Source organism: Mustela putorius, unplaced genomic scaffold, assembly GCF_011764305.1.
Source record: "Mustela putorius furo isolate JIRA1106 unplaced genomic scaffold, ASM1176430v1.1 tig00003988_pilon_pilon_pilon, whole genome shotgun sequence".
NCBI lineage: Eukaryota > Metazoa > Chordata > Mammalia > Carnivora > Mustelidae > Mustela > Mustela putorius.
Window position 1 is genome coordinate 10282925 of NW_025422127.1, and position 24770 is coordinate 10307694.

At 56.2% G+C, this 24770-nt stretch overlaps 2 protein-coding genes and 1 long non-coding RNA gene across 5 annotated transcripts; 1 reads left to right on the forward strand and 2 right to left on the reverse strand.

The window, feature by feature from the left end:
- Positions 1-339: 339 nt before the first annotated feature.
- Positions 340-12319, reverse strand: ATN1 (atrophin 1). 3 transcript variants are annotated; one of them, XM_045071830.1, is made up of 10 exons: positions 12001-12319; positions 7287-7466; positions 7023-7160; positions 6756-6869; positions 4098-6109; positions 3644-3866; positions 2574-3270; positions 1561-1704; positions 1045-1225; positions 340-898 (listed from the first exon to the last, which is right to left on the reverse strand). In XM_045071830.1, the coding sequence occupies exons 2-10, from the start codon at positions 7311-7313 to the stop codon at positions 865-867; spliced, it is 3570 nt and encodes a 1189-aa protein (XP_044927765.1). In that variant the 5' UTR covers positions 7314-7466; positions 12001-12319; the 3' UTR covers positions 340-864. The 3 variants fall into 3 exon arrangements, with proteins under 3 accessions (XP_044927765.1, XP_044927766.1, XP_044927764.1); XM_045071831.1 differs by having other exon boundaries at positions 4098-6106; positions 7287-7482; XM_045071829.1 differs by having other exon boundaries at positions 7287-7482.
- A 405-nt stretch (positions 12320-12724) lies between these two features.
- LOC123389645 lies at positions 12725-18165 on the forward strand. Its single transcript, XR_006604289.1, has 3 exons — positions 12725-14063; positions 15440-15574; positions 18051-18165. It is a non-coding gene; the product is annotated as an uncharacterized LOC123389645 (long non-coding RNA).
- On the reverse strand, positions 16328-24711 carry ENO2 (enolase 2). The gene is made up of 12 exons (XM_045071832.1): positions 24577-24711; positions 23289-23387; positions 22699-22794; positions 22495-22553; positions 22121-22190; positions 21503-21636; positions 21050-21272; positions 19791-19988; positions 18141-18342; positions 17798-17906; positions 17572-17630; positions 16328-17274 (listed from the first exon to the last, which is right to left on the reverse strand). Exons 2-12 carry the CDS (start codon positions 23371-23373, stop codon positions 17205-17207), a joined length of 1305 nt encoding a protein of 434 aa, XP_044927767.1. The 5' UTR covers positions 23374-23387; positions 24577-24711; the 3' UTR covers positions 16328-17204.
- Between the last annotated feature and the right edge of the window lie 59 nt (positions 24712-24770).

Consider the following 24770-nt stretch of genomic DNA (forward strand, 5'->3'; position numbering starts at 1 on the left):
ATTCTGGACTCTGGTGGCTCCTAGCTGTGGGGTCAGCAGCAGAAAGGCCTCCAAAGTCTGAGCGGCTTCCTAGGTCTGACTCTATCAGAGGCGTGCCTGTTTTCCCGCACCCCACCCGGGCATCCAGCGTCTGGACTTCCCTGCATTGCGAGGCAGGGAGGGAATAGCTCCGCAGTACCGCTCCAGCGGAGCACCTGCGTCCTGCCGAGAGCTCCTCTGCGATTCCACGTCTCTACACCCACGGAGTCCTGTTCCACAGCTTTCTCTCCAGGCACTGCTCACCCCCACCTCACCCCCAACTCCGCCCCCAGAGCCCGCAAAGAACCAGTCACAGCCATCTTCCTGGGGAGTCGTGAGGATGTTTTTGTTTGGTTTTGGTTGGGATGTTTTTTAAAGAGCGACATATAGATATTTATATATATAAATTATTAATGTGGGGGAGGGGCAAGGGGCATACATCGCAGAAGGGGCGCGCGCACAGAGACTGGGGACGGGCAGGGGCAGCACACGATGCTACGCAAAAGAGCCACATCTAACAGATGAAATCATCACACCAACGGGGCGGGGGAGGGGCGGTGGCCACCGAGGGCTGGGCACGGGGGAGGAAGAAAGCAGGGGGACAGGAAAAAGGGACCTGGTCCAAGATACTGTGCGCTTTCTGCCCCCACCCCGACGCCACCTCCCCACCTCTGCCTACCACAGGAGCCTTGGCCTTTTTCTGTCCCTTCCTCCCTCCCTCTGCCCAGCTGCTGAAACCCTGCAAAGGAGCAACACTCCTCCCTCCTCTGCTCTGGGGGGCGGGCTGGGAGGGAGGCCTTGGAGGTCCAGATGCAGGCGCCATGGGTGCTCTCTTGATGGCAGGTCCTACAGTGGCTTGTCGCTTTCCTTCTTCAGGTGACTGGTGGAGAGGGGATGAAGAGCAGAGCCATGAGATTGAGGTCAACCCTGCCCAGGCCCCCTGTCACAGAGCTGGAAAGTGGGGCAGGGGCTCCCCCCCCCAGGAACCCGCAGCCCGACCCTCCGCACCCCAGGAAGCCAACGCACCTGTAGTAGTCCTCCTGGGCAGGTAGCGGCACACTGTGCAGCGGGTGGTGGGCGTGCAGCCACTGCTGCTGCTCCAGGGCCAGGCGCTGCAGCTCAGCCGACTGCGCGTGCATGGCCTGCAGCTGGTGAGCTGCAGACATTGGGGCAGAGAGGGAGGCTGGCAGGTCCCGGTAAGGAGCAGCTGTGGGCAGGAAGGGCAGGAGACACAGGACCGAGGGAATGCTGAGCACTTACTCTGGACTGGGAGACAGCTAGCTACAGAGGCGACGGAGACTAAAACACTTACAGGGAAAAGCCAGTCCTGCAAGTTGCCAGCAATTGAGAGGATTCAAACCTCCGCCTGGCACTCCAACCCGCACCTCTCTTGGGCAGGGCCTCAGCCCTCCTTCTATTCCCAGCTCCTCTGGGTACCTCTGCATCCCCTCCCCAATCCCAAAGAGGCCCATCCCACCACCCAATCTCCTCCTTCCTGCCCTTATCTCATCAGATCCTCCCCATCCCCACCTTCATCCTTACCAAAGAGCTGGTGACGAAGAACTTCGTTCTCGTGCAGAGGGTGAGGAAGAAGGGGGTTAGGGAGGGTCCCAGCTGGGTAGGGGATCCGGGTAAGGTGAGACCCTGAGGCCAGGGGGTCAATGAGAGGGTGCACCGAGGCAGAGGCTAGAAGGTAAAGAGAAAGGTGTCACCAAAAGGCAAGTTTGGAGAAAACCACGCACGTGGGTAAATGGATCCAAGCCGGGAAGAGATGGACAATCAAACACAGAAAGACCCAGTGAGGAACAATGAAGAGCAAAGGAAGAACTAGGGGACTGGTGGGTGGCCAGGACAAGACCTTACTGGAGTAAGGAACACAGGGACACACAGAGGCCAAATAACAGGAGATTACAGTTTGTCAGAGGGGTCTGAGGAAAAGGAAAGAGATGTGGATGGCTTAAAGGAGATAGAGGGAACTAGAAAGTTTAGGAAGTAAGACAGGAAGAGATACAGAAGGTTAAGAGAGAAAGCACAAGGGAGCCCAGAATGACCAGGACTGTAAGGTTAGATCTGGCAATGTTCTGGACAATAATATGGCAAAAGGACAGTAAATTAGTACCCAAGATACCCCCAGCCAAAGCTATAAGGGCTCTTTCTGGAAGGCTGTAGATCTAGAGATGGGGAAAACACCTCCACTTGGAAGGAGGAAAGATCACAAGAAATGGTAACAGAGTTTAATCCAAAGGAGCAAGGAAACAGGTATGTGAAGGGGGTTGGGAGGTGTGGTCTGAGGGCAGAAAGGTAGCATTCCCTCCAAGGTTTCCTCTACCATGCGTGGAATGCTAGACTCTGAAGTGGGGTAGGTTGTGCATTATTACAGTCCCTGTGGCAAGGCTGGGGCATGAGAAGATGGGGGGTGACAGGGTGCCAAAGATCAGGGGAGCAATCTCCAGAAAGAGGCTCATGCCAGACTTTAGAGGAGGGAAGTCTTGGCCTGAGGAACATAAAAGCCCAATCACTTGCCAGGAACCAAGAGAAAGTAGTAGGAGCCTCACCTGCATGGATGGCATCCTGCTGGTGGAGATGCAGGTGGGAGTGGATGTGGGAGTGCTGGTGGTGATGGGGGGTCACATTAAGCATCTGCAGCCGGGCCAGCGGGTCATTGCCCAGGGCTGCCACTCTTTCTGCATGCTGCCTCTCAGCTGCCAGACGCTCCGCATAGGACATGTCAGGCCGCAGGGCTGGCCCAGCTGCCAGCGCTAGACGTTCTCTCTCCAGGGGCCCCAGACTCGGATGAAAAGGAAAAGGGTGCAGGCCAGGTGGGCCAGGCTGCAGAGCCAGGCCCCCATGTCGGGGGAAGGGATCAAGGCCTGGCCCTGGGACCCCATGTAGGGGTTCCAGCTCACTGGGCTTCACCTCAAAGCCAGGCTTGAGGCGGTCACGGAGGTCTCGTTCACGGGCTTCCCGTTCCCTCTCCCGGGCTGCTGGGTCGCTGCTGTACAAGGCCGGGACATTGTAACCCAGGAGCCCCGGGTCCACTGCCCCTAGGGGCACGTAGAAGGGATGGTTGCGATTGCCAGGAGACATGACGTGGGGTCGGGCGTATTCACTGAGAGTGCGCAGGGCTGGAGTGTCAGGACCCAGGTAGGGGGGCACTGTAGCTACAGCGCTGCCCGGCTCAAACGGAGGGCGATGGGGCACAGGGCCAAGAGATGGGCACTCCACTGGCGCCCGGCCCTCCTGAGCCAACTTCTGTGGAATACAGGGGGAAAACAGTGTCAAAACGGCAGGTCTGGAAAAAGGCAGCTGGTCCTGAGCTACTCATTTGTCTCGCCAGCTGAAAATCAAAATGCTTCACCTTACTAGAACTCAGTTAAGCGGGAATTTCCCTAACCCTTTCTCCTGGATTTTGGCTCCTCCTACCATCTGCAGATACTCTGATCTCAATTTGTCCTCCCCCAGACCCAGGAATGCGAGGATTCCTCCCGCTTGAATCCTTCCGTCTCGATTTCTCGGGCTGCCGTGCCTCCTCCGTTCCGAAAGGGGACGCAATGACCCCCCCCAACCCACCCTGCGCGGCGCAAAGGGCCAGAAAGGCGGATGGCGCATGTAGTGACGCACTCACCACGCTGCGTTCCAGCTCACGCTCCTTCTCACGTTCCCGCTCCTTCTCGCGTTCCCGCTCGCGCTCGCGCTCCTTCTCTTCGCGCGCGCGCTGCTCGGCCTCGCGCCGCACCTTCTCCACCAGGTCGGCCCGCTTCTTGGCCAGCTTGGAGCCCTCCAGCGGCACGAAGTACAGGTCGCTGCGCGCGCACGAGTTAAAGCCGCGATCCAGGTGTTTGTTGAACCTGCCAGGCGCGAGGACGGCGCGCGCTTAGCGCCGGCGAGCTGCCAGATCGGCCCGGCGGTGACCCTGCCCCCCAAGCCCACCCACGCAGATCGTGAGGGCGAGGCCAAGTTCTGGAGTACTTCAGAAAGCACCACGAAAACGAGTGGGGTTCCCCCGCACCGCTCTTTCCGTTGCCTCGCTCTGTCGTTCCCAATTCCAGGCCCAACTGCACCCCGGCCCGGAGGCTCACCTGGCTGACTGGCTGGCATGGCTGGGCACGTCTACCACCTTGGGAGGGGGCGAGGGGCTACGGGCCGGGGGCACTGGGCTCTCGGGGGTCTCATACTCTTCAGCGGGCTCCTGCTTGATCTGCGTGGCGTTCAGGGGCGGCCCAGAGGCAGGGGCTGCAGGCGGTGTAGGCAGGGATGACAGGCCTGAGGGCCCGGCAGGTGGCAGGGGCCCTGGCCCCACAGTGGGCGAGCCTGGCTTGAAGGTCCCTGGGCCCGCGGGCGGCGAGGCGCCTCGGTAGCCGGGTGGGGTCCCTGTTCGGAAGGAGGGAGGCGACCCTGGCTTGTATCCCGGTGGGGTGGCCGTCTTGTAGGCCCCTGGGGACGGGGCTCTCTTTCCATAGGGCGGGGGCCCAGGTGGGGAAGCTGTTTTGTAGCCTGCTGGCGAGGAAGCCACTGTGGCAATGACCGTGGAAAGCGTAGCCGAGGAAGTGGTGACCGGAGGCACCGGCGGGAAGGGGTAGGGGGCTCCTTGGGGGCCCTGGGAAGGGGAGGGGTGTGAACATGGGTAGGATCCTTGAGAGGAAGAAGAGGAGGAGGAGTTGGAAGAGGAGGAAGAGGCAGGGGGGCCGTTGGGGCCTGCTTGGCTGTAGGACACCTGGCCGTGAGGTGGGGGCAGGTGTGCGGGCCCTGTTGGATAGGGCCTCAGAGACCCCAGGGAGGGAGACATGGCGTAAGGATGGGCATGGTGGGAGCTGCTGCTCTCCAGGGGGTGGGGATATGCTCCAGGTGGAGGGGGCCCAGAGCTCCCATGATGCTGCTGTTGCTGCTGCTGTTGCTGCTGCTGCTGCTGTTGCTGGTGGTGATGGTGATGTGTTGGAGCTGGTGGGTGGCCTGTGGATTGGCCTCCAGTTGAAGGAGGGAAGGGACCTGGGTGGGCATTGCTGTTGGCTAAGAGACGGCCATAGGGAGGAGGTGGGGGGGGACCCTGGCTCCACACAGCCTGGGATGGAAGGGAAGGCTGAGTATACTTGGGTGGCTGATTGGAGACAGTCAGGCTTGTCGGGGGAGGGAAGGAGTGGGGATAACTGGGCAGTGCCTGGGAAGCTGGGTACTGGGAGGCAGAGGAAGAGGACGAAGAACTGGAAGAAGAGGCCGCTGCAGAGCTACTACCAGAGGATGAATATGGATACCTCATTGGGGGGGCTGGGGCAGAAGAGGAGGAAGCAGGTGGCAGAGGATGGGGTGAGGGAGCAAGAGTGGGGCCCTTCTCTGGGCCGGGAGGAAGTCCACCCATACCCTGCCCCATGGCATGGGGAGACGGCAGATGCCCAGGTAGTGGCTGGGCCCCCAGGCCAGGAGGAGAGGCTGAGGCATTGTTAAGGGGTCTCAGGGCAGGTGGGGGAGGCAGGTTTGGTGTCACATGGGGGAAGGTGGCTGGTGGTGGAGCAGAGGGCAGGTTTCCACTACCCACTGGAGTGTTAGATGGCTTTGTTGGGGGAGCACCACCAGCCCCAGAGCTTGATATTGAAATGGGGGTGGTTGGTGGGGGGTGCTGTTTACCCCCAGTAGGAGCCCCCACTGAAGAGGCAGCCCCTCCCCCCTTGGAACCCACTGGGGGTCCAGACAAAACTCCTCCACCAGTGCCCCCAGGGTAGAGCTGTGGATGAGGGGGAGGGGCCCCAGGAGGAGCTTGGAACATTCGAGATGTGGGGGGCTCCATGGGAGCATGATATCCAGTGGGTGTCACAGAAGGATGGGGCTCAAAGCCAGGCTCTGGCTGTCGGGGGGTGTTGTCTTGCGGTGAAGGGGAGGGAGGAAAGAGTGGAGGTGGGTGGTAGGGGCGGGCTGGGCCCTGGGACAGGCCAGAAGACGAGTCGGAGTCATTCTCCACACTTCCAGGGCTGTAGATGCTGGGAGACGTGCTTCGGTTATCTTGGTCAATATCCCTAGGGTCACTGCTGCCATCATCATTGAGGCTCCGCCCATCTAAACTATCCAGATCAGAGGGAGACTGTGGCCGAGGGAGCTCCTGCTGCAGAAGAAGGAGGACCAGTTTTTTTTCTTTTTCCTTGCTCCCCCTACATTTGGGGCCTCCCTTGCACAAAATCATTTCTCCCAACATACCACTGTACCATGTGATGAATACTCTTGCTCAACCCACCTACCATGTGGGGATTCCCTCCCTCTCCCCACATTCTCAGCCAGTGTTGTTTCCCTCCCTGGGAAACTCCATTCTTTCCTCAAGTGTCCATCTCAAGCACCTTCTCCCCATCCACAGCTAAACCCAAATCCCGGTCTTCCACCAGCTTATATCCACCCTCTTCTCATCTTTCATCCCATTAACTACACATGCTAGAAACCTCTGGTTTTTAAAAAGACCACCCCTGCATTTTCCTTTTGAGACCTCTCACCTTTAATCTCCTCCCCAGCCCCTTCATGAAAACCAGGACCTGGGAAAAAAGCCTAGAATCCCCCACACTCCCAGTCCCCTCTGGCCCTGCCTGGTCATCTAGTGGCCTAGCTACATCCCTGTCTGACATGTTACAGACAGGACTCCTTTAATAAGCACCAGGCCTCTCATATTCCAGGTGAGATTACAGTAGGAATCGTGAGTGAAAGGAAGTTTTCAGTTAACAGTGGTCAGAAAATGCATCAGGATGGCTGCTAGGGTCTCCCACCTCAGTTTTGGTCTTTTTTGGTGCATTGGTCTCCTCACTTTCACTCTCTGAGATCTCCTCACTCCGGCCCTGCTTGGGGACCTTTGGGGTGGAGGCTTCCTCGACGCGGGCCTTCTGTTAGAGAAAAAAGAGAAAATCCCTGTCTTCTACCTCCCAAAGCCTCCACCATCACCCTCTGCCAGACAGGAAGTTCCCCCACAACACACACACATACACCCTCAGCTCCAGTGCCTGGGCATCCTGTGGGAGGACCCAAGGACAGAATACCTTGGCTGTCTGCCTAGACTTCTCGGCTTTGCCATCACTGCTGGACGTGCTGACCCCTCCAGGGGAGGCCCGGCCCCTCGATCTCAGTTCTTCCCGGGGCCCAGGGGCCTCTTTCTTCCGTCCACTCCTCATTGACATCTGAGGGAGAAGGAAGGAAGCACCTAACTTCATGGTGTGTCTTATTTCTGTTCTACTTCTCCAGGCCCTCACCCCTAGTTCCTCCAACCTTCATCATTCAGGTCTCTAATTTCAGCTATTACTCACTGAGTCTTTATTCTGACGTGTCTTCATTCTTCAGGCTGTGGAGACCCCATTCTCCTCTGCCTGGGCAGCTGAATACAGAAACTTCTCTGCTTCCCCTCCAAGTTCCCCACAGCTGTGGTCTGGGAAGCAGGCAGCAGGATCTCCCAAGTGTCCAGTGCAGGCACCTGGAACTTGCAGGATCTGTTTTCAGTGAAGCCTGTTAGAAGAGACCACCAGAGTCTCCAAACTGGGGAACAGTGTCTGAAGGGGATATCACTGAGCTTATCGCAGCCCAGCCCTGGGCCTTTGGGCCAGGAGGCACAAGCTTCCAAGACATTGCTGGCCTGCCCCGCGGGCCACCCAGGCTATCTACAAGTGAAGCAGACTTTGCTTGCAACATCATCTCTTTCATCTCTGGAGAAAGTAGAAAATTCAGATGGACCTGTGAGGTCACATTATTTACCCTTCATGATACCTAGGAAATACCTGTGTGTCCATGAGTTCCACAGAACCTTACCAGGAAGCATAAAGATATGTAGCTCAGGGCACCTGGGTGGCTCAGTTGGTTAAGCATCTGCCTTTGGCTCAGGTCATGATCCCAGAGTCCCGGGATTAGGTCCCACATCAGGCTCCCCCTACTCTGCAGGGAGCCTGGTTCTCCTTCTCCCTCTGCCTGCCACTCCCCCTGCTTGTGCTCTCTCTCTCAAAAAAAAAAATTTTTTTTTAAGATTTTGTTTGACAGAGACAGTGAGAGAGGGAACACAAGCAACGGGAGTGGGAAAGGGAAGAGGCGTCCCACTGAGCAGGGAGCTGGACGCAGGGCTTGATCCCAGGACCCGGAGATCATGACCGGAGCAGAAGGCAGACGCTAAATGACTGAGCCACCCAGGCACCCCAGTCAAATAAAATCTTTAAAAAAAAAAAAAAAAAGGTATTTGTGATAGTAAGTCATTTACTGAGTGCTGTCTTATGTCAAGCCCTTACAATTTCACTGAATACTTATAACCAACCCTCCAGTATTCTTGTTTCCATTATACAGGTGGGGAAACTGAGGCTCAAAGATTGAGATTGTGATTTGCCCAACTTTGTGTGATGAATATACAGAAGCCTGTGACAGCACCAGAATCAAACCCACGTCTCCCTGACTTCAAAGCCCATGCTGTTTCTTCTAGACTTTGCTATAGTCTCATCAGAAGCTGGGGAGGGGGGGAGGGGGGAGAATTCTCAGAAGGCTCAGATCAGTCCCAGAGATATGAAAAGAATCTTTTCACATCAGAGTAGGTGGGAGAAGAATGTCCTGTTCTCTAACACAAAGGCAAACCTGGGTATTCCCAAAGTGCAGAACTTCATTTCTGGGAGCCCCCCTGAGGCCCCCTGTCTAGTGCTTGGGTTCCCTTAGGCTAGAAAGTCAGGACTTTCACTTTACCAACCCAAGCAGTGAGGATCAGTGAGCACATAATACAATAATACAAAGTTACCAGTTTCTGAGTCTGTACCCCCACTTGGATTTGACAGGGACACACCACCTGTCTGTATCTGTACCTTTATCTACAGCCAGCTATTTTCACTCACACTTGTTTGTTTTTCTAGCTAAATGTCACATCTCTTCCATATTATTGACCATGAAGTCTTTTGAGAGCAAAAACAGTCTCTTCCCACCGTTTTCTCCCACTGGTGTCACATATATATGGGTGCTCTGTTCTGTCCTTGCCATTGACCTGTAAGCCCACTCACTTCAGTAGGTCTTTCGAATAAAATGCTGCTGGCTTTGATAGGAACAGGGTAAACTTAGCCACTTATTACTGAGGCAGAGGCCTGGCTAGGTAAATGGCATTTTCACAGTCGATAGCATGTTTCTCCCAAGGAATACAGAGTAATTATTTATTACTCATCTCCGCTGAACTCTACTGAGACAGGCCGTGAGGAGTGAACCTAACCTTTACAGAAAACTTAAATAATGATTTACTTAGAGTCACAAAGAGCTGAGACACAGCTCCAGGTCTGCTGAACTTAAAACCCATGCTCTGCCCAGCAAACCGGCCATCTTTCTTCAACTACAACTAGTACCACATTTTGGAATTGTTATGTAGATGGGTTTTAAGACATTGTCAAACCCCCTCAAAATCCAAAGAACAAAACCCAACAGAAGAGAAGGGGAAAACAAACTCAACGAAAGCACAGCAAAGATGACTATTTGTGACTGGTGTGTCTTTGCCAGCCCCACTAGAGGAGAGTCCCCATGTCTCACCCCAATCTCAGAATCCATTCACCAAGTCAGTTAGAGCGAGGAGATCCAAAAGCTCAGAGAAATGCATGAATGGAACTGAAAAATACAGCAATAAGTATGCCCTCCCCCTACTGCCACTGTTTTAAACAGATAAAATCTGATAAAATTATCAGTGAGTAACTTTGAAGGAGAAAAGCAGTCATAAAAGTGTAGGTAATCCTGGGGGAAAGGAGTGGCAAGGGGAGAGCAGTTAGGGTTGGGCTGTACATGATGTTTCTGAACTTAGAGCATGCTTTAGCATCAAGGTGAGCTATACTCCATCTTGCCCTAGTAGCCTGTCAGTGGAACAAATACTTCAAGAACACCTACTGTGTATCCGGCAACACACTATGCACATTCCCCTTCACAGCCTTACTGCAAAAGAAAAATGACAAATACCAGACTGGGGAGATGCAAAAGTGAGAAAAAGGGAAAGAGTCTCTAAGAACAGGAAAAGAAGGGAGAAATATGAGAAGGACGTCAGAGGGAATACACAATCGAGACACAAGGCTTTCTGGGAAAGGCTTGCAGGGTGAATTTCAGGATTGCTGGCCCAGACCTGCCAGACTAACAGACCAGTCCAAAGTGACTCCTAGAGAACAATGCACCAAGCTAAGCCTTTTTAGAATGCCAGGTTGTCAGAGGGGCCTCAGAAATCATCTTATCTATAACCCCTTCATCTTACAACAAAGCCAAGACTTAAAGAGAAGTGACTGACCCAAGGCCACAGTTAGAGGTACAGTGAGGACTAGACCCAGTTATCCTGGCTCCTGTTCCAGAGTATTTCCACTGCCCTCTCCCCTGGGCCACCCTCACAAGGGATGGGCTGGTTGGAGAGCCCAGTCCCTCCCACAAAGTCAGGGAAATAGAAGGTCGAAGGTTAGCTGAGGGCAGGGGTCACTATCATGATGTCCGGGAAAGAGGGAGAGGGAGACTCAGGGAGACTCAAGCTTAAGAAAATGTCAGACTATCAGTGCAAAGAAGCAAAAGGACTACCAAATACAAAAAGTTCCTAATAATAAGGTAGGCAGAGGCCAGAAAGAACTACCGAAAGATGGTGTAACTTCAACAGGAGCATTCCCATGCTCTCACCATGCCTAGGGGAAGGAACCGGGAGCAACACCTATGACCTGAAAATAACATGTCTACCTGTTCCAACAGACTACTGGATGGAAGGTGGGTGGACCCCCTGGGGAACCTCCCATCCACCAGCCGCACCAGAAACACCTTCCAGAACAAACCAAGAGTCCCAACGAGAGAGTGAAAGGCTGAGGTCCATCAAAATCCTGAACCCCCACCTATAGGACATCCCACTGGATCACTACTATGGCAACAAAATGGTAGAACCTGCCCCTCAAGAGTCTATCCCAGGAGTCCATCTACCAGCCACTCCCCCTCCAGTTGCCAAAGCAACTCCTACCCTTCCATGGCACCCTCCAGGAAGGGAGCTGGAGAGTGCCTGCCCCGTGGAAACAAGCGCGCTGCACAAAGAGCAATCTCTGAGATCCGAACAGAAATGAAGATACGACCCCCTCCACAGAAACCACAGCTCCAGGGGGATTTGAGGGAGGTGGTCACAACTTGCCTGGAGTGCCTATAAGATTGTTCAATTCTCTCCTCCTTCTCCACCCTCCCAGAAACCCTTTCTCCCTAACTCTTCCTTCAATGGTCCCATCTTCCTCCTCATTAGTTCTAGGGGGACCACACTACTCCACCCCAGTGGGCTCCTCTCCAAGAAGTAACTGTGGCTGGGATTGGAAAAACAAGGTCAGAGGTGGCCTGAAGTGGGCGAAAGAAAATCGAATCACAAAGGCATCCACTTCCCACTTCCACCCAATAACACCTCTGCTGCTGCTTCTCGAAGGTGGACCTCTCCTCGGCCCTTTCAGAGCCTCCCTTTCCCCAGGTTCCATTCTCCCTCATCAGCTACAATCCTCTCTTTCCACCTACCACACCCTTTCCCCATTTCTCACTTCCCTTCTATACCTTGCACCCCCAACCCCGAGTTCTGAAACCCGGGCTCTGGGCCTTTTCCTGGAGCCCTAATGCCCCACCTCGCTGCCATATCTCCATTCCTTTTTTGCCTTTGCCCGAAGCCCCCTCGCGGGCATCCCCCCCACCTTTTTCCTCTGCCAACCCTCCACCTCGGTGCTTCTCTTTTGGTCCCGGGGTCCTGGCTACCCTCTTGCCCCATCAGCCCTCCTCCTGAGAGACCCTCCCACCTCCCTCCACCTTCCCGGTCCTCCGGGTGCCCGGGCCCCCATCCTTCCTCCGGGTCCGGCCCCACCCCCTGAACCCCCCAAACCCCAGCCTCAGCCCGGGCAGAGCCCGCAGTGGGGGTACCGGGTCGGGAAAATAACAAATGGAGGCGCCGGCGGCGGCGGGAGGGGGAACTGGGAGGGGTGGGGGGTGGGGAGCCGCGGGCCAGAACCCGGGCAGGCCCGAGGCCGGGACGGCAGCAGGTCTTACCTGGTGGTAGCTCGGGACGGCTGGCTGGCTCCGAGCGAGATTCGGGGCTCCGGCGCCTCCGGGGGGCGGCGGCCGCCGCTCCCCCGCCCCCCTCTCCTCTTCCCGGCTTCAGTCGCCGCCGCGACGGCGGCGACGACGGCCCCGGCCCCCCCGGAGGGCGGCCCCCATCCCCCCCCTTTTCCCCCACCTGGCCCCGATCGCCCGCCTGCCCCTCGGAGCAGATCCCGGTCCGCGCTCTCGTTCAGCCCCTCCTGAGGCCCGCCACCTCCCCCCGGCCGCCCGGAATGCCCGGGCCGCGCCGCCCGCCCCCGCCGCGCTGCTCGCCCCCGCGGCCCGGCCGGCCCTCCGCTCGGCTCTGACCCGCCGCCTCCCGCCTGCCGCCCGCGCCCGCCCCGCGCAGCCCGCACTCGCGCGATCCCCGGCCCCCCTAGGCGGCCTCCGCCCGCGGCCCCCGCCCCTTCCCGGGCTGTCGTCCCCCACGCCTCACCCCCTCCTAGCCCCTCTTCGAGGCCAGCGGTGCCCCCTAAATGGGTCCCGGCCCGAGGCCCCGGCCCGACGCGGGGCTGCGGGCGGGCTGGGCGGCGCGTCCGGCGACTCGCACAGGAAAGCGGACGGCGAAGGGAGGGAGCTTGGGAGAGGGGGATGGGAGAAGGGAGGAAGAGGGAGAAGGAGGGAGCGCGGAGGAACGGAGGAGAGAGGGGCCAGGAGGGAGACGCGAGGGAGGGAGCGCGAGGCAAGCTGCGAGGGGGGAGAGAGGGGGATCCGGAGAGGGGGAGGCGCTGTGTGAGTTGGCCGAGGCCGGCCGAGGGGGCTGGGGCGCGGGGAGGGGTTCGCCGAGGCGGAATGTGGGGAACCGGAGAGGGCTAGGTGGGAGGGGCTATCGGTTTTAAGGGCAGAGAAGGGGGGAGACTGGAGAAGTTTGGGGCCGAGGGGGTCTGTGGCAGAGAGGAAGTGGAAGGTTGTTGGGTGTGTGGCAGAGATTGGTCTAATAGGGGTACATTGTGAAAATGGAGCTACGTGGGGGCTTTGGGGGGTAGTGAGATATGTGACAAGGAGGGGTGACTAAAGCTTGGGGTGACACGTAGCAGGAGAGGTGGGGGCTATGATGCCGGAGAATGGGATGGAAGCTTGAGGTCATGGGGAGGGGAAGAAATTGAAAAGATGTAGACATTTATATATGCGGATGGGGTTTCTGGAAGAGAGTAGTTTGGAGGTGATTGGTGTTGGGAAAAGAATAGAGAACATAAGAAGGGGTGGGGGGTGATGATGGAAAGCTGGAGAAAGTCCAGAGATGTCAGCATGGAGAGAAGGGGAAAGGTGAGGAACCTTAAGAAGGGATGAAGGAGGTGGGGGCAGAGGTATATTCTTAGGGACCTGTAGAGCTGGGTGGGAAAGGGGTGGGGAGACACCAGGATGGCTGGATTCTGGAGATGGGGGGTTTCCAAGAGAACTGAAGAGGGTTTAGGTTGGCTAGACAAAGCTGGATACAGTGGGGTGGGGGCAGAGGGGGAAGTGGGTAAAGAAGATTAGAAGGAAATGTAAGATAAACAAGGCCTTTGGTGGCAGTATGGAGGGAGGTCAGAGATGGGAAAGACCAGAGTGGAGATGGGAAAGAAAGCAGTAGAAGGAAGTGATAGAAATGGGAGAGGGCAAGCACCCCCGTGTAGGGAAGAGGTTCATTTATAGGAGCGGGGCACCATCTTCAGGCCCTTACGTCTGGTGGTGGCTCCATTTTCCTTCTCAAACCTGTTCCAAGTCATCACAGATTGTACTCTGGGCCACAGGGAAGGGGTCCAGTGGGGATTAGGCTCAAGGTGGAGACAAATCCCTAGGTACCGTGATCCCCCAATCCCAGCCCTCCTACTGTGGAGACAATCCCCACCACCCCCAGACCACAGGTTCTTCCTTCAACCCTCCCCCTGTCAGCCGGCCAGCCATTTCCAGTCTTGCAGCCTGAAGCTAGCACCCCCACCAGTCCACCACCAGTGTCTTCTTCTGGGCTGTCTCCCTGGCCCCACACCAAACAGCAACATCTCGCAGGACAAAGGACACCAAGACACTGGGTGATTTTTGGCAGCTGAGATTGGGAAGGCCAGAGAATGGGAGGGAAGCGGGCTGGGAAACTGGAAGAGCTGGAGCTGGAGCCTGGATTGGGAGCCTTTACTAATTCTCCAGATTGGGGGTGGGAGTAGGGCATGTGAGGGGGCAAGCCAGCTAGAGGCCAAGGATGGGCCTTGAATGGTAGGCTCCCACCAGGCTTCTGGAAAGGAAGGAGGTTGGATTTGTAGCAACTCAGTGGGTTTTGCCTCATATTTCCTTGGGCCAGGCTCAGCCAGGTTCTGGGACTACCAAAAAGCTCTAACAGATTCTAAAGCACTGGAGAACCCGAGCCAGAAGGCTTCTGTGGCCTAGCAGTGAATCACCACTCTTCTGCAAAGCCTCTGTATTGGCCACTCACTTTTCTACCCCATGCCCACCTTTTTTATCCCTCAGGGCCCTCCAGAGACCAGGCCAGCTCCCTATCTCCTTCTCCCCGTTGATCCCTGCCCTCCCTTCCTCAGTGCCCTAGAATGGCCCCAGCTCCTTCTCCCCACCCCCACAACTTTGTTCCAAGACTCCTCCTCCTCACTCTCCATTGCATTTCCTCTCTTTCTGCACTTCCCAGTGCAGTCTCCCACTGGGCCCATGGCCCAGGCCCTTCCCGGTCTCCCTTCTAGGCTGAACTGCTCTCTCTTATTTTTTAACCACTGAGGGATAGGCTAGGATGGTGACACACCTGAACCTAAAAGAAAAATTTAGGCAGAGGTAGGAATGGAAGATAAGAAGCATCAGAGAAGCCAGGGTCTACCACCTCCAATTCCTCTCTGACCTGAGGACCAGACTCCCCACTCAGCTTTGGGGTACATCTCTCACACACACACACACACACACACACACGCCCCACCAACACACATCCCAGCTCCCTTTATGGCCCCAGCCCCCCACAACCCACTGGTATCTAGGCAACGGCACAAAGGGAAAGTGGGGAGAGGGGCCTGGGAGGCCCAGACAACTAGCTGTAACCCAATCCAACCGGGTACCTGGCGGGAGCTGGGGAGGGGGGGTCCTAGGGGTGGGCATGGCTGCCAGAGAAGGCCACCTAGCAAGGAGGGAGTAAAGGGCAGAGGTCCAAAACAGTCCTGGTCAGTCCAGGAGTTGGAGAAGAAAGATGGCTATCATGGACCCCAGAGAAAACCGAGAGGCCCAGAGAAAAGTACAGTGTGCCCCAAGGGAAATGGAAAGGGGTGACAGGAGACAGGAGAAAATGGAAAGATGAGATGTCCACACTGAAATTAAGAGGCATAGAGGAACAGGGGCAAGAAGCTCTCATTGAACTGAAAATGGCTGAGGTGTCAGTGACACAGAAAGAAGAACAGAGAAATGGGTCTTGCCCATACAGGAACAAATCCTCTTCTAGTCCTGGAGCTGGGCAGAGTGGCAGAGAGCACGGGACCAGAACTCAGAGCAGAAGCACTTCAGGAGGCCCACAGAGGGGACAACCTTGAAATTCCTCCCATCCCACCCCTAGCTCAGAGTGAGTATGGCGTCCAGCGGAACCTTGCCTCCCTCTAGTGGCCACAACTCCCCATGTGTAGCCCCTACATGCTGGGACTGTTCTGTGTCCCAGCCCTAGGAGAGGGTTTCTCCCCCTGGGTGGTTGCTGGGCCCCAGTCAAAGTCAGTCAGGGCCCCCTTGGAGCTGAAGAGTGATAGTGGGTCTCCAGCAGCACGTGGGGGCCCTATGCAGGCCAACCCAGCACTTGTGGTTCTGACTCCCCAGTTTACCAGAAGACTCCATTTCCTCAGACCCTCCTCTGTGTCCTCTGGTTCTACTCTTCCACTCTTCTCTCCCTAGTTCCCTATCTCATAGGTGATGCCCACTCAGTGCTGGTGCAGCTCGGAATGGCCCGTGAGGAGAGGCCTAGATAGGAACTTCTCTAGTCCATGGCTTGGTCTCCTACAGGAATCTGAGAACACTCTGAACCCCTCTTCCTAAAAACGCACACGCACAAAATCTTTGACACTTCTAGGAATGCTCAGACTCCAGACTTGAGAACCCTTCATTTGCCTCGGTCCTGGGGCCAGGCTTCTGCTGGCAAGGCAGGGGAAGCAGGGTCCCCACCTGGCCAGGGATGGGTAGCCAGTGCCATCATCTTAGTCATACTTGTTCGGTTTCCTCCTCTTTTGGGGTCCTCCCCAGCTCTGCTATGCAGGTTCACCAACTTCCGGGTGCTCCATCTTCTCTCCTCTCAAACGGACTAGAGTAAGACTCTTCAGACACAACAAAGCACTGTGATTCAGACTTTAATGGTGGTGCTCATTTCCACACCACAGAGGTGGTGGCAACTGTGGAATGTGGCACAGGGGAGTGAGACATTTCTCTGATGCAGCTGGAGGAAGAACAGGGAAGCCGGGGCTGAGGAGAGAGTTAGGGGAAAGAGCCCCCAGGCCCACAGCCCTACCTCTGGACCAAGCCAGCTTCGGTTAAGGGCTGGTGGACACAAAGGAGCTGATGAGCAAGGCCCTTTTCTGTTACCCTTCCCATTCCAGCAAGACCTCCCAGCCCCAGGCCATCCCCGAATCTCTGGCCACATTGCGCGCGCGCGCGCACGCGCGCGCGCACACACACACACACACACACTCATTTCCTGTCAGGCCAGGTTTGAATACTGGAGTTAGGGAGAAATGAGGAATTGATTAAGACAAATGAACAATAAATAAATGAATAAATAATCCACTAAGAGCTTGGGCAAGGCACGATCATGCCGCCAGCATGCCCCTCCACCTTGGCTGGCCGCGCCTCCTGACTCCTACACAACATGGAAGACAGGTGGAAGAGACACACACAGTGACATACAACCCCTCTCGACACGCCTCACCAACCGACCCAGATGCACCCTTCCCAGACCCTGACTGTTCTTCCATGGACTCCCTTATAATCCTCAGTTCCATGGCCAGTTTTTGAGGAGAGAGAATAGAAAGGACAGAGAAGTGGAGAGTGTGGAACCCAGAGGGGGAAGAGCACACAGCTGGGGCTGGACAAGCCAAGGAAGAGTGCAGCAGGTCAGCAGGGGGTCCGGGGAGAGATGTCACAGAGCAGAACAGGAAGAAGGAGGTTCCAGGAGAGTGGCAAAGGGGTTCCTAGTCTCCGGGCAAGGAGAGGGATCACAGCACACTGGGATTGCGGAAATTATGTCCAGCGAAGCGGGCTTCGTCCCCCAGCTCTTCTTCAATTCTGAGAGAGAGGAGCCAGAGGGGAAAGAGTCAGGGAAGCAGAGAGGATCCTGCTTCTTTTTCCAGGGGGGCCCCCTATCCTCCAAATCCATCACAGCAGCTGCTTCGATGTCCTGGCCCAAGCATGGGCATTCCCACATGATTATGGGAGCCACTCATCAGTAAAGCCATCATTCCAAAATAAGTATTTTCTGGATAGCTACTGTTTTCCAGGCCCTGGGTGCTGGAGGTGGGATGGTGAGCAAACAGAGCTTTTAACCCTCTGGGCCCTGGGCTCCCAGCTCCCCGGTATCCTCACCTCATGAGCTGGTTGTACTTAGCCAGACGCTCCGAACGGCACGGGGCTCCAGTCTTTATCTGAAATGTGCCCAAAGATAAGCAGCTCAGTGGCTGCCCCCTCCGTCTCCTATAAGAAAACTTAACACTCCTTTGACATTCCCCTGACACCCGAAAACACGTGAAGAGAGAGACCCAGCCACCTGACCAGAACCCACCAACTGCACATAGCTCTCCCTTGCACTCACCTGGCCTGTGCAGAGTCCCACCACCAGATCGGCGATGAACGTGTCCTCGGTCTCTCCAGAGCGGTGACTCACCATGACCCCCCAGCCATTCTCCTGCGCCAGCTTGCACCTGCAGCCACACACCAGCACTGACCCCCAGCCCCTCGTGCAGGGTACTCCCTTCCCAGCCCCAACACTGGTCTAGCACAAAGCTCTTTGGGAGGGCCAAAAAGCATCGGGTGGAAAGTGACTACAGGTTCCCCACTCTCTTCAGCCTCTGTGCCAGGACAAGGCTGGGAGCACTTGGCCGGAGGTTTCCTGTAGCAACGGGCTGCTGGGTCAGGAAGAGCCAGAGGACACTCACGCTTGGATGGCTTCAGTGACCGAACCGATCTGGTTGACCTTGAGCAGCAGACAGTTGCAGGCCTTTTCCTCCACGGCCCGCTCGATACGCTTTGGGTTGGTCACTGTCAGGTCATCACCCACAATCTGGATCCCTACATTGGCTGTGAACTTCGACCAGGCAGCCCAATCATCCTGGTCAAAGGGGTCCTCAATGGAGACCACTAGAGAGAGAGCAAGAGGGGCTCTGCATCAGGCAGGAACACCTCCCCACTGTGGCTCCCTGAAATGGATAGATTCCCCTGGCTAACTGAGCCTGCCTATCCTTGCCTCCCTGCCTCCAAGATAAGCCTGCCCGATTCTCAGCTCGATTCTTTCAGAAAACCTACCAGGGGCAGCTGGGTGGCTCAGTCGGTTGAGTGTCTGACTCTTGGTTTCGGCCCAGGTCATGATCTCCGGGTTGTGGGATTCAGCCCTGCATCGGGCTCCAAACACTCAGCATGAGGTCTGCTTGGGATTCTTTCCCCCACCCCTTCTGCTCCCCCAACCCCCATGCTCTCTCCCTCTCAAATAAATAAAATCTTTAAAAGAAAATAAAAGAAAAAAAAAAGGAAAATCTTCCAAAAAACCCAATGGTTCAGAGTCTTTCTCAAAAAGACTCTCACTCTCTTGCATTTTGCATTTGGGAAGCTTTTCCTCAATGCTATTCGAAATCCTTCATTCTGCATTTATGTCTACTTTCTCTTGCTCTCTCTCAGGGAAATGGAAACCAGCTTCCTCCATGCGGGGGTCATAGCCCTTGAAGTCTTGGAGAGGGTAATTTGGCTCCTCGTCAGCCTTTCTGTTCTACTCTCATAGCGCCTGCTGGTCCACTCAGCATCCACAACTTAGTCAAAAACACTGAAAGGGGCGCCTGGGTGGCTCAGTGGGTTAGGGCCTCTGCCTTCTGCTCGGGTCATGGTCCCAGGGTCCTGGGATCGAGTGCCGCATCGGGCTCTCTGCTCAGCGGTGAGCCTGCTTCCTCCCTCTCTCTCTGTCTGCCTCTCTGCCTACTTGTGATCTCTGTCAAATAAATAAATAAAATCTTTAAAAAACAACACTGACACAGGGCGCCTGGATGGCTCGGTCGGTTAAGCGTATGCCTTCAGCTCAGGTCATGGTCCCAGGGTCCTGGGATCGAGCCCCACATGGGGCTCCCTGCTCAGTGGGAGCCTGCTTCTCCCTCTCCCTCTGCCTGTTGCTCCCCGTGCTTGTGTTCCCTCTCTCTCTCTCTGTCAAATAAATAGACAAAATCTTAAAAAACAAAACAAAACAAAAAACACTGACAGATACAAGTTCCCTGCTGGGCCCTGTCAACCTCTCACCGCCACTGGTTACTTCCAAAGCCCTCCCCGTGATCCTGGTAACTATGGAACGCATGACTTTAATTAGGACAGAAATAGATAAAACAGATTCACCATGGGTACCCGCAAAGTTAAACTACCTACAAAGCTTGTCTCTGCTCTTGGTCTCAGGACCGGGCTCCTCCCCGCCCTCGGTCCTGATTTTCAGGCTCTTCTTAGATCTCTGCCTGACACCTACCAGCACCACATACAGTCCAGAGTTGTCCCACACATCCCTGGCTGTCCCTTGACCCTCACGCTGCCCTTCCTCCCACACCCCTTGTTCTTACCAGGATAGTCCCTGACAAAGTCCTGGTAGAGGGCCCCCAGCTGGTCCCCAGTGATGTATCGGGAAGGATCAGCAGGAGATTTGAAGTCCAAGTCGTATTTGCCATCACGATGAAACTCCGAGGCAGCGACATCCATGCCAATGACAATCTTTTCTGTGTAGCCAGCCTTGTCGATGGCTTCCTTCACCAGCTCCAAGGCTGGGGATGGAATATAGTGAGATTAACGGCAGGAAGGGTGGGCAAAGAGGAATGAGAGTAAGAAAGAAATTCAGAGCGCCAGTGGAGGACTGTTGCTGGGGAGAAACCTGACTACAGTTGCTGGTGGGGTCTTCCCCAGGGCTGGGAAGGGCAGGCCATCTTTTAAGATGGCAGAGGAATGCAATTCTGTTCGTATCAGGTTGTTTGTAAATAGCTATCATTTATGGAGGGCTAACTATGTCACCTAAGTACAATGATACTAAGAGGTAGATACCGTTATTATTCCCATTTTATAGATAAGAAAGACAAGCACAGAGAAGTTAAGTAAGAAAGATCACCAGCCAGTAACTCTTCAAGTCAAGGTTCAAATAGAGGCAATTTGGCCCCAGAACCTGAACTCTCGACCACTTCCTGTTGTTTTTATTCACCATACAGCTCTTGCCAAGGCAGAGAAAAATTAGGGATCTTCGAGGCTCACTGAGAGGTTGGGGTGGAAATGGGTCAGACTTAGAATAGAATCCATAGAGTATGATATTATCTCATCAAACTGAGAGTCCTATGAAGTTCAAGTCCAGGATGGATCCTACAAGGCACCTAGACCACTTCCCAGCATTTCCAGGCCCTCCAGTAAGAACTTAGAGTTGCTAACAAGGGGTGCCTACATGGCTCAGTCAGTTAAGCGTCTGTCTTCAACTCATGATCCTGGGGTCCTGGGATAGAGCCCCGCATCAAGCTTCCTGCTCGTGGGGAGTCTGCTTCTCCCTCTCCCTCTGCCCCTCCCACCACTCATGCACGCACACACTCTCTCTCTCAAGTATATAAAATCTTAAACTATATAGATAGATAGATAGATAACAAATCTAGCTGGGCCGGTAAAGACTGTCCTCTTAGGCCTGCATGTGAATGTGGCAGTTCTTCTGGGACCCAGTTCCAGTACTGGTACCTCTTGGAGCTAGCTCAAAGGCCACCATACTCCTCAGGACCTGGTGAAGTGTGTGGCCCTTCCTGATGTCCTAGGAGAGAGTGAAACTTCAAGCAGGGAGTGGGGCTCCTGGCCTCACCTTCACTGTTCTCCAGGATGTTGGGGGCAAAGCCGCCTTCATCTCCCACATTGGTGGCATCCTTGCCATACTTGTCCTTGATGACGCCCTTGAGTGTGTGGTAGACCTCTGCCCCGAGTCGCATGGCATCCCGAAAGCTCTCAGCGCCCACTGGGAGGATCATAAATTCCTGCATGGCCAGCTTATTCCCCGCATGAGAGCCACCATTGATCACGTTGAAGGCCTGGGGGGGGGGCACAGGACAGAAAACTCACAGAGCACTTCCCTCCTCCATCCCCAAGAGTATTAACCCGAGAGTGTCTGCCCCCACTTCCCAGACTCAAAGTCTCCTGCCCCCATCCTTTCTCTTTAGCTGCCTCAATCCACTCTCCCCCATCATTCCTCACAAGGTCTCATGCCCCCCGCCCAACGCCCACCCCCGGGAGAGGCCCAGGCAGGGCAGGCACGGCTCACCGGCACAGGAAGGATGAGGTCCGAGTTTCCAGCCAACTGAGCAATGTGGCGATACAGGGGCAATTCCCGCTCGGCTGCCCCTGCCTTACACACGGCCAGGGACACACCCAGGATGGCATTGGCCCCAAACTTGGCTGGGAGATTATAGAGGAAGGCACTGAACAAAAATGGCCCTATCTTTTCAAGCCCCAGCCTCCACCTGTACTCCCAAAAGTAGCCAGTAAAGGAGACCCCCTCCTCCCTCTCCATTCCTGCAATACCTCATCAGTGCTCCCCTGAAAGTAGCGGGGACACACACACACACACACACACACACACACACACACGACGTGATGGGAAAGGGCAGAGAGCTCCACCTATTTCTAAGCATCCCGAGACCACAGGCTATCTCCTGCCAGCTCGCCCTCTTCATGCTGCAAGGAAGTTCTTCCTTCTGTCTAATGTCACTCCCTCCCACTGCAGTTAAATTCATCTTCTCTTATTCTGGCTTTGGGAGGAGAATGGAAGCTGGGGTAACTCCTGACAGTCCTTCCTAAGGAAGCCCCCATAGTGCTCCACACTATGTGCTCCACACGTCCTCCCCCTCCCGCCTCCCCACTTTCGCCCAGCCCAGCTTACATTTGTTCTCAGTCCCATCTAGCTCCAACATGAGGTTGTCCAGCTTCTCCTGCTCCACCACAGAGAGACCCTGTGGGCAGAACCGCCATCACCCCAGGCCAGCGTGGAGGCTGGGCCCTAAGGCAGGTTCCCCTCTGGCCAGGGTTCCTGGGAGAGCAGTCTGTCTGGATTAGAGAACCTGAACCCCACAGGGGCAAGGAGCAGTAAAGGAGTCTTCCCACCCTTCCTTGGTAACCATGATTCCCAAGAGGTGGACCTTTCTCCCCTGGATCCCTTCTCCCCTAATCCAAGATTCCTTCGGGACCGTGGTCCTGCCCACCAGTGCCCCAGCCCACCTCCCCCTTCCCTGGCCCCCAGCAAAGAGTGGGCCTCACTGAGCTGATGAGGGCAGGAGCGATGGTGGTGTTGATGTGGTCCACTGCCTTCAGGACACCTGGGGAGAGGCAGGGAGGCCCAACTGCGTCAGGGTGGAAGGGACCAGAAGTGGGGGGCATGCAAAAAGGGGGTTGGGAACTGGTGTAAGGTTAAGAGTATAAAGCTGAGGCCTGGGAGAGCCTGGAAAAGAGAAAGGGCCTCACCTTTGCCTAAGTAACGCTGTTTGTCCCCATCCCTCAGCTCCAGGGCCTCATAGATCCCAGTGGAGGCGCCACTGGGCACCGCAGCCCGGAAAAGACCTGGGAGAGGAACATGAAATAAGAAGGGGCACAGAAGGATACTCAGGGGCCTAGGGATTCCTTCAGCCTTCCAGCTCCAAACTGCCTGCCACATCCAGTCCCATCCCCACACTGCTCTCTAATGCACACACGCATGCACACACACGCACACACACAACACACAGAGTCAGTGGCTTCCTCATCTGTGCAGCTGAGGTCCCACATGCACAAGGAGGACCCCACAGACATGAAGCTATGCTGTCAGCACACACATGCCCACATGCCCGGTACATGCACAGACGTGCAGAGGAACGGTATACCTCATACACTGAAACAGGACACACAGATTGGCCTATCCTGGCTCCCCTGGACAGAGAGGATGCAACCCCCACAATCCAGGCTCGTAAGCCAGGCTCAGCATCCCATCCCCACTGGGAATCAAGGCGTCATCCCCTCCAGGGCCAGGGGAAAACCTGACTGAAGGCTGTGGGAAGACCCAAGGCCAAGCTCACTACCTTTGGCAGTGTGGAGATCCACCTCCACCGTGGGGTTCCCACGGGAGTCCAGGATCTCCCGGGCCCAGATCTTCTCTATCGACATGATGGCTGAGATCTCTGGTGGAAGGAAAGGGAGAAAGATAAGAGGTTTAGAGAGGTGGAGCCTGATCAGTGGGAGGGACCAGAGGCTGGGAGGGATGGGAAAGAGGTTACTGCAGTGGGTGGGGGGTGGGGAGGAGCTGGCTGCAGTCCTGCCTTTAGAAGGGATCCCCCCCACCCCATGGGGAGAGAAGGTCAATGCAGTGAGGAAGGGGAGGTCACTGCAGTGGGGGGAGGGGGAGGATCAAACGGTGAGAAGGGAGGACACTGCAGTGAGGAGGGAGGGGCCCTGGGAGAGGTTCCCTTGCCCCCTCAGTAGCTCCAGCAGCCCACTGGTGGGGTTCCCCCAGATCTCAGAGTGTAATGGCTGCTAGGCTTGCATTTCTCCTTAGATCCAAGAAGAGGATGAGCTGTCTGGGTAGCTGGGCCTCTCCTCCAGAGTCCACATCCCACCCTAACTTAACACTACAACCCCCATTCCAAGATCCTAGTCCCTCTCCCAAACATCCATTCCTTCTCTTCCCAAGAGATGTACAGTGGAGAAGTCTGGCGAGAGGGTTCTGGGGAAGCCCTCAGTCCTTGGGAGTTGAGTGGGGAGGGAGAAGAGATCTGGGGGAAGAGGCGAGGCTGGGCCCATCCTCCCCGGCCCCCAACACCCTCCTCCCCAACACCTCCCACCCTCTAGACAAATTCTCCCCTCTTCCCATCCCTCCCCGGGGCAGCATCGGGAGGTAATGTAAAAGGAGAGAGGCAAGGGGGTGGGGGGGGTGGGAAAGAAGGGAGTCTTGAAGTCTAGGGATGCCGAGGAATCGGAGAAGACGTTTCCCCAGATGCAAAGCCAGGGGATGTGCTAGGATAAAAATGCACGGCCCGTGAAGACCCCGAACTTAACATGGACAGAACCCGAGGCGAAGAGGTGTGGGGAGAGGGTCAGACAAGGGTAGAGAAAGGCGCAGTTAGAAACAGGTGCAGGGAGGCCTGGCGCTCAGATGAGGAGGGGGCAACAGCCGGAAACCGAGAGGAGCGGTCCCAGAAGGCCGGGGAGGGCGGATGCCCGGGGGAGGTGCGGAGGATGGAGCAGGTGCGCAGCGCCCCGCGGGGCGAGGGATGCGCGCAGGCCAGGGGAGAGGGCGGCCGGGGGAGTGGGGGGGCCACGGTGGCTAGGGGAGGGGGCCCAGAGGGGCGCAGGGGCCAGCCGGGGCTTCACCTCGGGGCTGCAGACTCAGCCTGTGGCGGTGGCGGTGGCGGTGGCAGGGGCGGCGGCGGCAGCGACGCAGAGAGAGCGTGAGTGGTGGCGGCGGCGGCGGCGGCTGCGGCTCCCGGGCGGCGGGCGGGGGGCGGGCGGGGGGAGGCGCCGATAGGGCCGGGCGGGCGCATGTGACCTGGAGCCCCCGATGAGTC